Raw genomic sequence first — 13,431 nt, 5'->3', positions numbered from 1 at the left:
TGTTATTGTTCGTTAGTACAATAGTTAACGTTAAAATTATCAGGTTATGGGTCCCGGACCCAAAGTTTAAATTTATAATAAAAGACGGCTCTTCAAACGTTGGTGAAGTGAGGTTCCTCCTGAAAAAAGTTAGTTAATAAAACAATCTTCATTCGTTAGTATAATTTATTGTTTTGTTATATAGTTAACGTTATTAGTATCAAGTTATGGGGCCGATGCTTGAAAGATACAAGAGATACGAGAAAAAGAAAACAATTCTTCAAATTTTAGTGAAGTGAGGTTACTTTCCGTTGCCTGCGCTCGTTTGTCCTCCGGCCTGGCCGCCAGCAGAGGCACCGGCGCTGCCTTGAGCCCCAGCGGTCAAACCGACTGCCGGATAACATATAATATTTATATATACCATATAAAAGATTGTAGATTTGTTTTTTTTTTTGTTTGTACTTAATAAACTCTGTCCAGGATTAATGTTTTACTGGCCACTGATAAAAAAGAAAGACATTGTTTTATTCTTGATTTAAATATTTTGACAGATACAATTATTACCGCCGATTGCTTGTATGTGATTTTTGATAAATTCATTGTTAATTTGAAAAAGTTATTATAATATCATTTAATTACCACTATATACTTAGTTTTATTTATTGCTGACCAAAGATTTTGGCCAAACTCAAAAACTACGGGGCCGATTTTGATAAAATATGGCACAGAGGAGAAACCTTCAGGAGTGACATAGGCTACCTTTTATTATGGTTTTACCCGAGCGGAGCCGGGCGAGCGGCTAGTTTGTAATATAAAATTAGTGTATTAAAAGTACTTATAATACGAGTAACTATAATTGGATAAAAAAGTATAATAAATTAAATTGACTCTGTCGACTCTGAATCAAAGCCATAGTAGTGAAAGGCTGCATCACGAGAAAAGTCGTTGACAGAACAACGTGGCCGTGTTCATGATAGGATCCCACATTTGCTGCATTTGCTGCGGGACTTCGTCACGCGGCCTCTAATGCCGGGTCCACACTATTGCGGACCAGTTCGGTTCTTCATTGCGGTAAATTAAAGAACTCATACAAACTACCCAATGTTTATGCATTCGCGTCGGCATCTGTCCGAGTTTGGCGATAGTGTATAGCCGGCATAGTATAAGTATGGCAGGATTTGGAACGGTTACCAACACTATTCAGTATATTATGTGTAACTGTGCAAGTGGAGTGTGTTATGTAGATTTTTTGTTAGGATATTTGACACATACCTTCGAAACTTCCGCCGACACCTCCACTGCCGCCTACATTTCCGCCAGTGCTGGCGCCTAAAACATATTATTATATTTATCCTGTTATTCATAAAAAAGGTAAGCATACTTTAAGCTAAAGTATATTTTGTCACTATCACACTTTACATTTGGTACCTATTGACAGAACGAGACAAAACATATTTTAGCCTAAAGTAGATGCTTTTTCTTTTTGATGAAGATCGAAGAGCGTTATTGTATATGTACTTAGGTAGTTATATTTTGTATCTATAATTAAAAATGTAAATACTTTAAATGTAATGGGTAAAGTAAAACAATTGAATCAATTACATAACTTTTGCATTTATCTTTTTTGTCATAAACAAAGAAATTCAGAATAAGTACCTACTGTAACTCGGAATTTTTGTATAAACTTACCAGCTGAACTGGATTCCTGGTGGCTCTGAAATAGATAAAATGGTCAATGAGTAGGCACGTACCTATAGATTACTAGCTGCGCCCTGGGGCTTAGCTCCCGTGGGAATATCGGGATAAAAAGTACCGTATGTGTTATTCCAGGTTTCTACCCGTGTACCAAATTTCATAACTATCTGTCCAGTAAATTTTGTGTTTTGCGTGCGTGCGTGGGTAACAAACATCACACATACATCCTCACAAACTTTCGCATTTATAGTGATATTACGTACTTAGTAGGATTAGTAGGACAGGGTTTAACTTTTTTATTTTCAGGAAAATAAAAAGCCACTGCAAAGTTAATTTTCTTTTTAACTTACGTATCCAGCCAGCATCACGACCATAAACAACACAACAATATTTTTAAACATGTTTGTAGAGAGAATAACCCGAACCTTGGTTTACTTCTAACTATTCACATGAAGTGAACACCTTTTCGCACCCATTATATACTAGTGTTATCTGCACATTTTAGCGTTAAATTGTCCATTTTACGAGTAATGATGATGGTGTAGTAATAATCGCCGTTATTTCAAATGCGCTGCAAAATTATGTTTTTATCCCATTTATCAATGTAAATATCATTATCGTAAATACATTGTAATTTCATCAATTTTTATATTTCGGGACCTATTATGAGTACCTACCTACTATTCGAGGTCGAAATTTTTTACAGTTTTACCATTCATAATAACATGGTGGAGCCATAAGTAATATAAGTTACCTGCCTACTTACTTAGTCGTTGTAAATACTTAATACCTATAGGAAAAGGCCAGTGAAATCTTTTCTAAAAATATTCAGGGTTCAGAGTCTCACATCAAATGCAAAGAGTCAGAGTCTCACATGCAAAAATAGAGATAGTCCGCTTTTATGCCTGTGTCTACTTATCTTTTTTGTTACCTACGCTTTTATTTTTTGTTTAAAAAGTAAAAAGTTATTATATATTGTATGCAACACATCTATATCTCTACATATACATGTGTACTTGAAGATATTCATAAAATGTATGTAATGCGGGGCGGGATCATATTTATACCTGACTTGTCAATGAAAAAATAATCATATATCTTTTGATCGCGTAGACTTAAAAGTTTGATTTTTTTCACAGAAAAAATAAAACATGTATCCGCGTCACATGTCATAAATTTTGGCAAATTAGACGGTCTACGAGGTGATCCTATAAAGGGTTCGTTTTTAACTGTGACATACGGAATCATATAGAAATCATGTTATTTTCAGGAGTACTATAACTCCCCAGAGGAGACAGCCCTGGCGTTCTCCGAAGACGGCTGGTTCAAGACTGGCGATATCTTCTACAGGGATGAGAACGACTACTACTACTTTGTTGAAAGGCTCAAGATGCTGATCAAGTACAGGACACAACACGTGAGTTTTTTGTATAAAAATTGTTTTATACAGTAAATAATTCTGTCATGTTTGATTGTGAAAAAAAATAATCTTATACAGTTATGTGTCACACTAGTGTGACAGATCTACCTCAGTGCCGTGCAGCTCCGCCCACGATAGCCTATATTTGACCTTAGGTCATTACATAACTAAACTATATTCATTCCAATTTCATATAAATCGGCCTCGTGGCCGACCTGCTATTCGACACATATACCCCCCGAAGCAACCATGCCCGGAAAGTATCTGCGTGAAGCGGAACGAGAACGAACCGTGCTGCCTCGCCAGTTACCCTGCATGAACCTTTATGGCGCGGTAATAGCGGCGAATATGCAATGAATATGGGTAGGTTCATGTGCTGTTGACTGTATAGATACTATAGCCAAAACATTTCTTTTCATTTTCTCCCCAGGTAATACCAGTGGAACTAGAAGAATTAATCCGCTCGCACCCCGGCGTTCTCGACGCCGGTGTGACCAATATACCTCACCCGGAAGACGGGGAACATCCGGTGGCGTGTGTGGTGAGGAGGCCCGGAAGTGACGTCACTGCTGAACAGATCAAGGAGCTAGTTGCAGGTAAAATAGGTCCCATTTAGGGTTGCCAGATCCAAGCTTGTCATTTCCTAGACATGGACCACAATTGAGATTGGAGAGAACACACGATATGGGAAAAGAGATAGTAGAGGACTTTAGTAACGTGTTCGTGCCTTCTAATCTCTGTTGGTTTGATGTAGCCACATTCTAAATTGTATAATACTATAATCTTTTGACGACCACGGTGGCGCAGTGGTAAGATTCTTGCCACTGAACCGAGAGGTCCCGGGTTCGATCCCCGGTCGGGTCATGATGGAAAATGATCTTTTTCTGATTGGCCCGGGTCTTGGATGTTTATCTATATATGTATTTATTATAAAATATAGTATCGTTGAGTTAGTATCCCATAACACAAGTCTCGAACTTACTTTGGGGCTAGCTCAATCTGTGTGATTTGTCCTAATATATATTTAATATATATTTAATCTTTATATCTAAAATACAGTGTAATCCATGTTTAATTATCCTGTGTCATATTTTGTGTAAGTTGTAAATAAATAATTACAGAAAAACTATCGTCCAGCAAGCAGCTGCGCGGAGGTGTCGTGTTCCTAGACAAACTGCCGCTGACGTCCACAGACAAGCTGGCTCGGGCCGCGCTAAGGAAACTCGTTTTGACGGCCCAGCGAGAGTGAAGTCTCGAAGAATTAGCAATAAATAACTGATTACTGCGTCCCGCTTACTCCGACTAATGTTGGGCAATGTGTTGTTTTTCTTACGTTATTACCCGTAACCATAAGGGATAATTACTTGTAAAATATCACAAGACATCTTAAACAATATTTGTTTAATGAGTTCTAATACATTGATAAAAACGATTCTTAGTTATTATTGTCCTATCCTTACATTCGTCCCACCTCACAAAAGTTCACTGATCCAACGGATAAAATTGTATGAAAGCAATTTTCAAGAAATTATAAAAACTCGTCGATCAAACGCAGCTATCTACTTAGTCCTGTATATGCCGGTGTTTTAAAATCCTAGGTTTTATTTAAATGATCATCTAACGCTAATATAAAACTAAAATACAGGCTTGTTTTCTTTACTTTTTAAAGCAGGATATACTACCGTATCTATCACTGATAATTCTTCATATTGTCACAAAACATCTTTGTTATTGTTCGTTAGTACAATAGTTAACATTAAAATTATCAGGTTATGGGTCCCGGACCCAAAGTTTAAATTTATAATAAAAGACGGCTCTTCAAACGTTGGTGAAGTGAGGTTCCTCCTGAAAAAAGTTAGTTAATAAAACAATCTTCATTCGTTAGTATAATTTATTGTTTTGTTATATAGTTAACGTTATTAGTATCAAGTTATGGGGCCGATGCTTGAAAGATACAAGAGATACGAGAAAAAGAAAACAATTCTTCAAATGTTAGTGAAGTGAGGTTACTTTCCGTTGCCTGCGCTCGTTTGTGCTCCGGCCTGGCCGCCAGCAGAGGCACCGGCGCTGCCTTGAGCCCCAGCGGTCAAACCGACTGCCGGATAACATATAATATTTATATATACCTAGGTAATTTATCATATAAGTAAAAAGAAATAAATAACTTTTATACACCAATCCACACTAATATAAAAAGAGAAAAGATTTGTTTTTTTTTGTTTGTACTTAATAAACTCTGTCCAGGATTAATGTTTTACTGGCCACTGATAAAAAAGAAAGACATTGTTTTATTCTTGATTTAAATATTTTGACAGATACAAATATTACCGCCGATTGCTTGTATGTGATTTTTGATAAATTCATTGTTAATTTAAAAAAGTTATTATAATATCATTTAATTACCAATATATACTTAGTTGTATTTATTGCTGACCAAAGATTTTGGCCAAACTCAAAAACTACGGGGCCGATTTTGATAAAATATGGCACAGAGGAGAAACCTTCAGGAGTGACATAGGCTACTTTTTATTATGGTTTTACCCGAGCGGAGCCGGGCGAGCGGCTAGTTTGTAATATAAAATTAGTGTATTAAAAGTACTTATAATACGAGTAACTATAATTGGATAAAAAAGTATAATAAATTAAATTGACTCTGTCGACTCTGAATCAAAGCCATAGTAGTGAAAGGCTGCATCACGAGAAAAGTCGTTGACAGAACAACGTGGCCGATGTGTTCATGATAGGATCCCACATTTGCTGCATTTGCTGCGGGATTTCGTCAAGCGGCCTCTAATGCCGGGTCCACACTATCGCGGACCAGTTCGGCTAACAATAGGTTTTTCATTGCGGTAAATTAAAGAACTCATACAAACTACCCAATGTTTATGCATTCGCGTCGGCATCTGTCCGAGTTTGGCGATAGTGTATAGCCGGCATAGTATAAGTATGGCAGGATTTGGAACGGTTACCAACACTATTCAGTATATTATGTGTAACTGTGCAAGTGGAGTGCGTTATGTAGATTTTTTGTTTGGATATTTGACACATACCTCCGAAACTTCCGCCGACACCTCCACTGCCGCCTACATTTCCGCCAGTGCTGGCGCCTAAAACATATTATTTTATTTATCCTGTTATTCATAAAAAAGGTAAGCATACTTTAAGCTAAAGTATATTTTGTCACTGTCACACTTTACATTTGGTACCTATTGACAGAACGAGACAAAACATATTTTAGCCTAAAGTAGATGCTTTTTCTTTTTGATGAAGATCGAAGAGCTTTATTGTATTGTATATTAAAAATGTAAATACTTTAAATGTAATGGGTAAAGTAAAACAATTGAATCAATTACATAACTTTTATCTTTTTTGCATTTATCTTTTTTGTCATAAACAAAGAAACTCAGAATAAGTACCTACTGTAACACGGAATTTTTGTATAAACTTACCAGCTGTACTGGATTCCTGGTGGCTCTGAAATAGATAAAATGGTCAATGAGTAGGCACGTACCTATAGATTACTAGCTGCGCCCTGGGGCTTAGCTCCCGTGGGAATTTCGGGATAAAAAAAATACCGTGTGTGTTATTCCAGGTTTCTACCCGTGTACCAAATTTCATAACTATCTGTCCAGTAAATTTTGCGTTTTGCGTGCGTGCGTGGGTAACAAACATCACACATACATCCTCACAAACTTTCGCATTTATAGTGATATTACGTACTTAGTAGGATTAGTAGGACAGGGTTTAACTTTTTTATTTTCAGGAAAATAAAAAGCCACTGCAAAGTTAATTTTCTTTTTAACTTACGTATCCAGCCAGCATCACGACCATAAACAACACAACAATATTTTTAAACATGTTTGTAGAGAGAATAACCCGAACCTTGGTTTACTTCTAACTATTCACATGAAGTGAACACCTTTTCGCACCCATTATATACTAGTGTTATCTGCACATTTTAGCGTTAAATTGTCCATTTTACGAGTAATGATGATGGTGTAGTAATAATCGCCGTTATTTCAAATGCGCTGCAAAATAATGTTTTTATCCCATTTATCAATGTAAATATCATTATCGTAAATACATTGTAATTTCATAAATTTTTATATTTCGGAACCTATTATGAGTATTCGAGGTCGAAAATTTTTACAGTTTTACCATTCATAATAACATGGTGGAGCCATAAGTAAATACTTAATACCAACAGGAAAAGGCCAGTGAAACCTTTTCTATTCAGGGTTTACAGTCTTACATCGTAGATTGCAAAAATAGAGATAGTCTTTTTTGTTACCTACCTAAGTACGCTTTTATTTTTTATTTTTTGTTTAGAAAGTAAAAAGTTTTTATATATTGTATCTATATGTAGAGATATAGATGTGTTACATACGTGAAGCAATTCATATAATATATGAATGCGGGGCGGGATCATACGCCTTATACCTATCCAATTTGATTTGAACGAAGCATAGTAAATAGCAGAACGCAATTATGAATACTATAAAAATATATCATTTATAGTATATGCGGTAGATAAATTTGAAATGTAATTTTCCGCTTAGAACATAGATATGAATTGAAATAATTTATCAACAAACATATTAACAGAAATTGCTTCCCACGGCTGAAGTGAAGGGCACCCTCAACAAAGTACTGCGATGAATCCACATGAATCACTTTGAAAATAAACGTTTTGTTATTCTAACTCTGGGGTTCCCATCATATCTCCTCAGATTATAGAAATTCTATAAAAAATATGCATAGGCACCCCAAAATAATTGAAACATCGCGCCTATAATTTCTACCTTTCGCATTTGTTTTTAGTTCTAGGTGGTTTTAAATTTGTGTGTGATTATCAAACCTACCTATTTATATTTATTATAATTTATATTATTTTATTGCTGTGGCCCGTTGGGTGTGGTGTCAGTTTTATTTTACAATATTTTTCCACATATATAAATTGTTATTTTTCTATTTTGGGTTTTGAAAATAAATGTTACATTACATTACCTATGTACGGCTTCGGATATACCTACGTAAACAAGAACGTGCTATTGACAAAATGTCACTGTCAAAACTTCAGTTTCATTTGTGAGATAAGCTGAAGGGATAGGCAGGATCTGAAAAGCGACCGAGTTTTAATTTTTCAACAAAAAATGTAATAAAATTTACACAAGGTACGATGTTCACACAAATTATGGATGAACACGAGTTTTTCAGACAGACTGTGCAACATTTGGCGCGTTGCTTGTCCAACATAAACCCGACACCATGGGAAAAGGTAAGTTTGCACATATTCGTGTTTTGTAACATTTCGAAATTAATTTTCCTGTTTTCCTTGCATTTCCACTACCTATTTAGAATCAAGATTCATACTAATCGTCTGTATTGTTACTGGTTTATTAAGAAATAATATTCAACAACGTGTCTGTCCCATTTTCTATGACTTATGTATATTTTTGTGTTTATAATGATCTCATAGTTTCAACTCTGACGTCGGATATTTTATCACCTTTTCAGTTGTAGTTTACTGTACTCTCTCATTGCATTGACACCATCCAGTTAAATTTAGGCTATTGGAAAAATAATTTATGAACCTAATCATGAACTTTTTACTAAATGAATATGAATACTTTTATATTACTTATGATGAACTTGATTGACAGTTGCCAAAGGACATGCATGATTTTGTATAAGTATTATGTTAATTTAGGCATATTTGGATTTGTAATAATCATATTTTATTGAAATGCTATATATATAAAATTTGAGGTGAATTTCTGAATAAACACTTTGAGTTTGACTGTATAATTAATTAACTCAAGCAGATGCTCTTAAATATTATGTCTAAAGTCCTTAGATAATAAATGTAGACATTAAAATCTTCAATTCACAAAAAAATATGCATAAAATTATTACTATCTCTTACTTCCCTCTTGTCTCGGCTCTTTCTGTGTGTTGTATTTACTACCAGATAGTAGTTAGACTATCTGAGAACATGTTAATATTACTTTTTAACCACCAACCTCCAGTGCAGGATTCTGTTTCACACTTTACCTTTTTTTATTCATAGGTGAACACTCTCTTCATGCTGTGTCCTCAAGCCGGATGTTCTCTCATTGTCACCACTCGCAGTCAAGATGCTTGCATAGCTCTCGGGCTATACTTCCTGCACAGTGATCTGCAACATCAGGATAAGCTGCTGCCATACTTCCTGAAGGTTCTGAAATGCCTTTCCACTGCACAGTTTGAGGAACCTTTGTGCAGGGTGAAAAATGCTGATAGTGAGTTTTCATAGTGTAGAGTGACTTTTTAATGTTACTTGGTACTGGTGACCCGTAATACAACCTGTATTGTAACCTTGTATACATAGCACAGGCACCAGTACTACACAATCTGTTAATTTATTAAATTTTTATATATCTGCCAGTTATATCAGTTTAGAAGTTTGGCTGCTTCGATGCCACAGACATAAGACAGAAACACAGACACGTTAAACTTACAACTCCTCCTTCTGTCATACTATACATACAGAGAGAATGCTTCATCAAAAGGCATACAAAAAAGCCAAAGACATACACAAATAACTACATAACTGGCTTCTTACTTATCTTTTGAATTTGGTTATTGTAGTCTGAAATAGAAGTTTTATGTTTTGCAGGAATACCAATGGCAGAGAAGTTCAGCTTTTGCCTGAACACTCTTCTATCCGACATCGCGTCCAAACAGCCTTCCATCAGAGAAGAGATCATTAAGGCCCAAATAGACCTTATGTCAAACCTCACAAGGATCATAGTCAATTGCCACGAAAGTAAGGAATCAAATGCAGTGACCAAGCTACAATTGTGCAAGAGCACGATACCACTTTTGATAGGTCTTGCCAGGTCTATGGGAAGATATGCAACAGTCGATCCTCCATTACTTTGTCGCTTATTTCCTCAGCCGCCTAGCCCAGTTAAAACGAAAGAACCGGAACCAACATTTGAATATTCAACTTTAGACAAGAAAAGGAAATTTAATCAATTTAGACCAATAATTCCGAGGTCACTGTCCGGGAATTTGAATCCTGACAATGAGAATATAGTAGAAAATGGGACTGATACAATAGACAGTTCAGGTGGTACTCTCAAGAGAGGTTCCTTGCATAGCTACCACTCAGTACCATATGATCCGACAACATACTTTTTCAACAAGTTCGGGTCTAGTTTCAATCAGTTTCCATATATGAGGTTTTCGGAGTCACCAGAGAAGAGAATCAATGTTCAGTTTTACGTGACCTATCTGCAGTCAATATTGTCATTGGCGAAAGAGCTGCTGACTAAAGACCTATTGGCGTTCTTAGATGAAGAAGCTGAAGATATTTATGCGTCTGGTCAGATACAAGTGAGGTTAACATTATATACTATACAATGCATTAGTTAACTAAATAAACATATTTATAGTATACACCATTTGTATAGATAGCAATAGAGTAACTTCCCGACTAGTCAGTAAAAAGTTAGTAAAGTATAGCAGTACTATTGTTATGTGAGTTTTATTTCAATATTTCATGTAGCATACTCTGTGGTTTGGTGGTCCCGCATTTTGGCGCCGCTGTCGCGGACCCTCTCGCACATCAAAACATGGCGATATCGAGAGAAAAAGATACAGAATCATGTATGGTAATAATAATAAAAGTGTATGTATAGATATGATTATGTTTCAGGTGTTCCCATACAAATCGTTCTCTGAGACTCTGAATCTGGTGATGGTGACTCTTCTAAGAGAGATATTGCAACATCAGAAAAATCTACCAGGTCCATTTACCAAGGATGTTCAGGTATCAGCACAGTTCAATGAGATTCCAATCGGCCTTGCAACCGGTGAAACAGCCGCCGGCGTTGCCAACGCAGTCAGGGTTGGCAGAAAATCTGAAAGTCATGTGTCAAGTACATCTGTATTAATTAATTTTATTTTCCATAAGTTACAGCCCTTGATTTACCTCCAAACGCGTCACAAAAAAAACTTGAGTCAAAATGTCGAAGATTGGGAGAACTTGAGATTTTTTAACATCTGTCTATTAAAATTGCAAAATAAATAATCCTTCCAACATAATTCACAAGACAAAAAAATTGCATCAGCTCTATAATAACGCCTCTTAAGTAATAATTATAAACAACAATTGCACCCGGTATCATAATCTATACTTTTATTAAATAAAGAGGTAAGCGTTTGTGAGTTTGTGTGTTTCAGTCGTTTAATCTCCGAAACTACCGAACCGATTTAAAAAAATCTGCCACCATTAGAAAGGTACATTATCCAAGGTTGCTATAGGCTATATTTTATCTCAAAATTCCCACGGGAGCGAAGCCCCGGTCAACATCAAGTGAACTATATATTCAATACAGGAATTCGTAAAATGCCTCTTCCTGAGCGGGCAAACGGAGCTGCAGTCTCGCCACCACGACGCCTCCGAGCGGGAGGACAAGGAAACCAACTTCGCTTCTGTCAACAAGTTCAAAGTTAACGTCATGGCTAACTCTGCTTGTGTTGACTTACTCGTGTGGGCTATAGGGGATGAAACAGGTTGGTTTTTAAGAATATACTCTCTCACTCTCACTTATGTTGCCTGTTAATGTCATTTAGGGTTGTGACGTCCCGAAGCCCGGGAAATAAATATATATCATAAAGTTAACTGTTATATATTTATTAGTTACGGGGAAAAATTGATAGTGACTTACTTTTGATAGAAAGGAAAGTTCTTAAAATATAGCTCTATCTCTTTCTCATGCTCTCTACTCGTCTTTATCTTTCTTTGTTCTAATATACTTAATTCTTCTGAAATAAATTGCAATTAATGACGTTAAGTATAAACACTAAAATTGTTTTGGCTTTGTATTTATATTCAAGTATCTTATTATATTATAATTACAAATTAACAGATATTTAAGTATGTATAGTTTATTATCTTTATTTTCCTTATATATTATGTTTTGTGCATTAGTCTTATCAAATTTAGGCACGATAAAGTTTATATATATAAAAATGTATTATATTTTTAACAGGGTTGATTAAATTTTTCCAGATCAGGACTATGATGTGCCAGCACTCATAAACGCTCTAACAATATTAATAGGTATCTCTTGTGTGAGAGTGGCAACCCTGAATAATCGACCATTCCAATTTCACACGTATATCATTTGTAATTAGGTTTAATTCTGCTTGTTACATGACTAACATTTTATTGTAGCAACTTTTAATACACAAAGCTGCTGAGAAATTAATCTGATATTTGAAACGATATAGTATCCGTTTTTTGGATATATAGTAATGTGAATTTTAATTAACTTTTTATTGAATAATGCTAATTAAAAGCTTGGAATATTTTAGCGATAACCTGGATTTCATTCCCCCTATATATTAAAATGTACATATACAATACTAATGCAATACTAACATTTGATTGTATCCCAATAAATTTATTTTTAGGTATATTATAACGCCATATTTGGATTAGCGCCACCATCACGTTGTTATCAATTTCCAAGACATAAAGATTTGATAACACTGTGATGGTGGTCGCTGGATATAGACGTAGAGTAGGTTGCACCAGTCAACTTTGACGTTAACTTTAACTTGCGCAGAAAAACGCAAAGTACGCCGTTTTGTCGAAACTGCCAGGTCAAAGTTTACGTGAAAGAGTTGATTCGTGCAACTCATATTGCAATAAATTTTTGTTTCCAGGAGCGGATTCTTTGTGCGGTCGGTTGACAGAAAAAATAAATTCGAATCACAATCATAAATTGATACTAGCACATATGCCCCTGTTGATGGTCTGTCTCGAAGTAAGTATTTATTTACATTTATATTTCATTTGACTTTTCCTATTGTAACTTGTTAAGTTATTTCGACACTATTCAAATAGATGTTTAAAAAAAATTACGTGCCACCTTGTTAAATCGGATTTATCATTTCAATGTGTGATTGAGAATGTTTTATTGAACACAAGTTTCAATAGGCTGTGTTAAAATTGTATGCTTCGCGGCCCACCTTCACTTCACTTCACTTTTTAATTTTATGGCTCCATCGTTTGGCCAAACGATGATTTTGCCAATGTCAAGGTTGAGAAAGACACTGTGATTATTACTAAGAATTATAATCGGTTAGAAATTCTACAGCGGCAATTGACCGGTGTTTGGACACCGGTCAATGGCAGCAGGGGAAACCTAAAACAACACAACATATAAAGTTAATATTAACCTAGCTAGTATTAATACCTTACCGTACCTTTTTATAACTATGGTGAGTATACCTTTAACCAATTGAGATGAGGCGAGATAAAAAGCAAAACAGAAATGGGG

The 13,431-nt window shown here is 35.5% G+C and overlaps 2 protein-coding genes and 2 long non-coding RNA genes across 7 annotated transcripts in view; 2 read left to right on the top strand and 2 right to left on the bottom strand.

Annotated features, from left to right (window-relative positions):
• Positions 1 to 151: 151 nt before the first annotated feature.
• LOC128679324 (uncharacterized) lies at positions 152 to 2,143 on the bottom strand. The gene is made up of 4 exons (XR_008405746.2): positions 2,025 to 2,143; positions 1,669 to 1,693; positions 1,252 to 1,308; positions 152 to 369 (listed from the first exon to the last, which is right to left on the bottom strand). It is a non-coding gene; the product is annotated as an uncharacterized LOC128679324 (long non-coding RNA).
• A 518-nt stretch (positions 2,144 to 2,661) lies between these two features.
• Positions 2,662 to 4,485, top strand: LOC128679323 (luciferin 4-monooxygenase-like). Its single transcript, XM_053761463.1, has 4 exons — positions 2,662 to 2,709; positions 2,945 to 3,091; positions 3,525 to 3,690; positions 4,216 to 4,485. Exons 2-4 carry the CDS (start codon positions 3,065 to 3,067, stop codon positions 4,341 to 4,343), a joined length of 321 nt encoding a protein of 106 aa, XP_053617438.1. The 5' UTR covers positions 2,662 to 2,709; positions 2,945 to 3,064; the 3' UTR covers positions 4,344 to 4,485.
• A 486-nt stretch (positions 4,486 to 4,971) lies between these two features.
• On the bottom strand, positions 4,972 to 7,020 carry LOC128679320 (uncharacterized). The gene is made up of 4 exons (XR_008405745.2): positions 6,902 to 7,020; positions 6,544 to 6,568; positions 6,145 to 6,201; positions 4,972 to 5,189 (listed from the first exon to the last, which is right to left on the bottom strand). It is a non-coding gene; the product is annotated as an uncharacterized LOC128679320 (long non-coding RNA).
• Positions 7,021 to 8,185: 1,165 nt separating this feature from the next.
• Pi4KIIIalpha (Phosphatidylinositol 4-kinase III alpha) overlaps positions 8,186 to 13,431 on the top strand; it is a 33,134-nt gene continuing 27,888 nt past the window's right edge. For 2 of the 4 annotated variants that reach the window (XM_053761247.1, XM_053761246.1), the window contains exons 1-7: positions 8,186 to 8,372; positions 9,165 to 9,375; positions 9,753 to 10,474; positions 10,797 to 10,910; positions 11,479 to 11,656; positions 12,156 to 12,206; positions 12,815 to 12,915. In XM_053761247.1, the coding sequence (XP_053617222.1) occupies positions 8,274 to 8,372; positions 9,165 to 9,375; positions 9,753 to 10,474; positions 10,797 to 10,910; positions 11,479 to 11,656; positions 12,156 to 12,206; positions 12,815 to 12,915 (1,476 nt within the window). In that variant the 5' untranslated portion in view covers positions 8,186 to 8,273. The remainder of the gene's footprint in view (positions 8,373 to 9,164; positions 9,376 to 9,752; positions 10,475 to 10,796; positions 10,911 to 11,478; positions 11,657 to 12,155; positions 12,207 to 12,814; positions 12,916 to 13,431) is intronic. The other 2 variants (XM_053761249.1, XM_053761248.1) reach the window with 1 other exon arrangement.

Source organism: Plodia interpunctella, chromosome 21 (assembly GCF_027563975.2).
Source record: "Plodia interpunctella isolate USDA-ARS_2022_Savannah chromosome 21, ilPloInte3.2, whole genome shotgun sequence".
Taxonomy (NCBI): domain Eukaryota; kingdom Metazoa; phylum Arthropoda; class Insecta; order Lepidoptera; family Pyralidae; genus Plodia; species Plodia interpunctella.
This window is presented reverse-complemented; position numbering and strand designations above follow the sequence as displayed.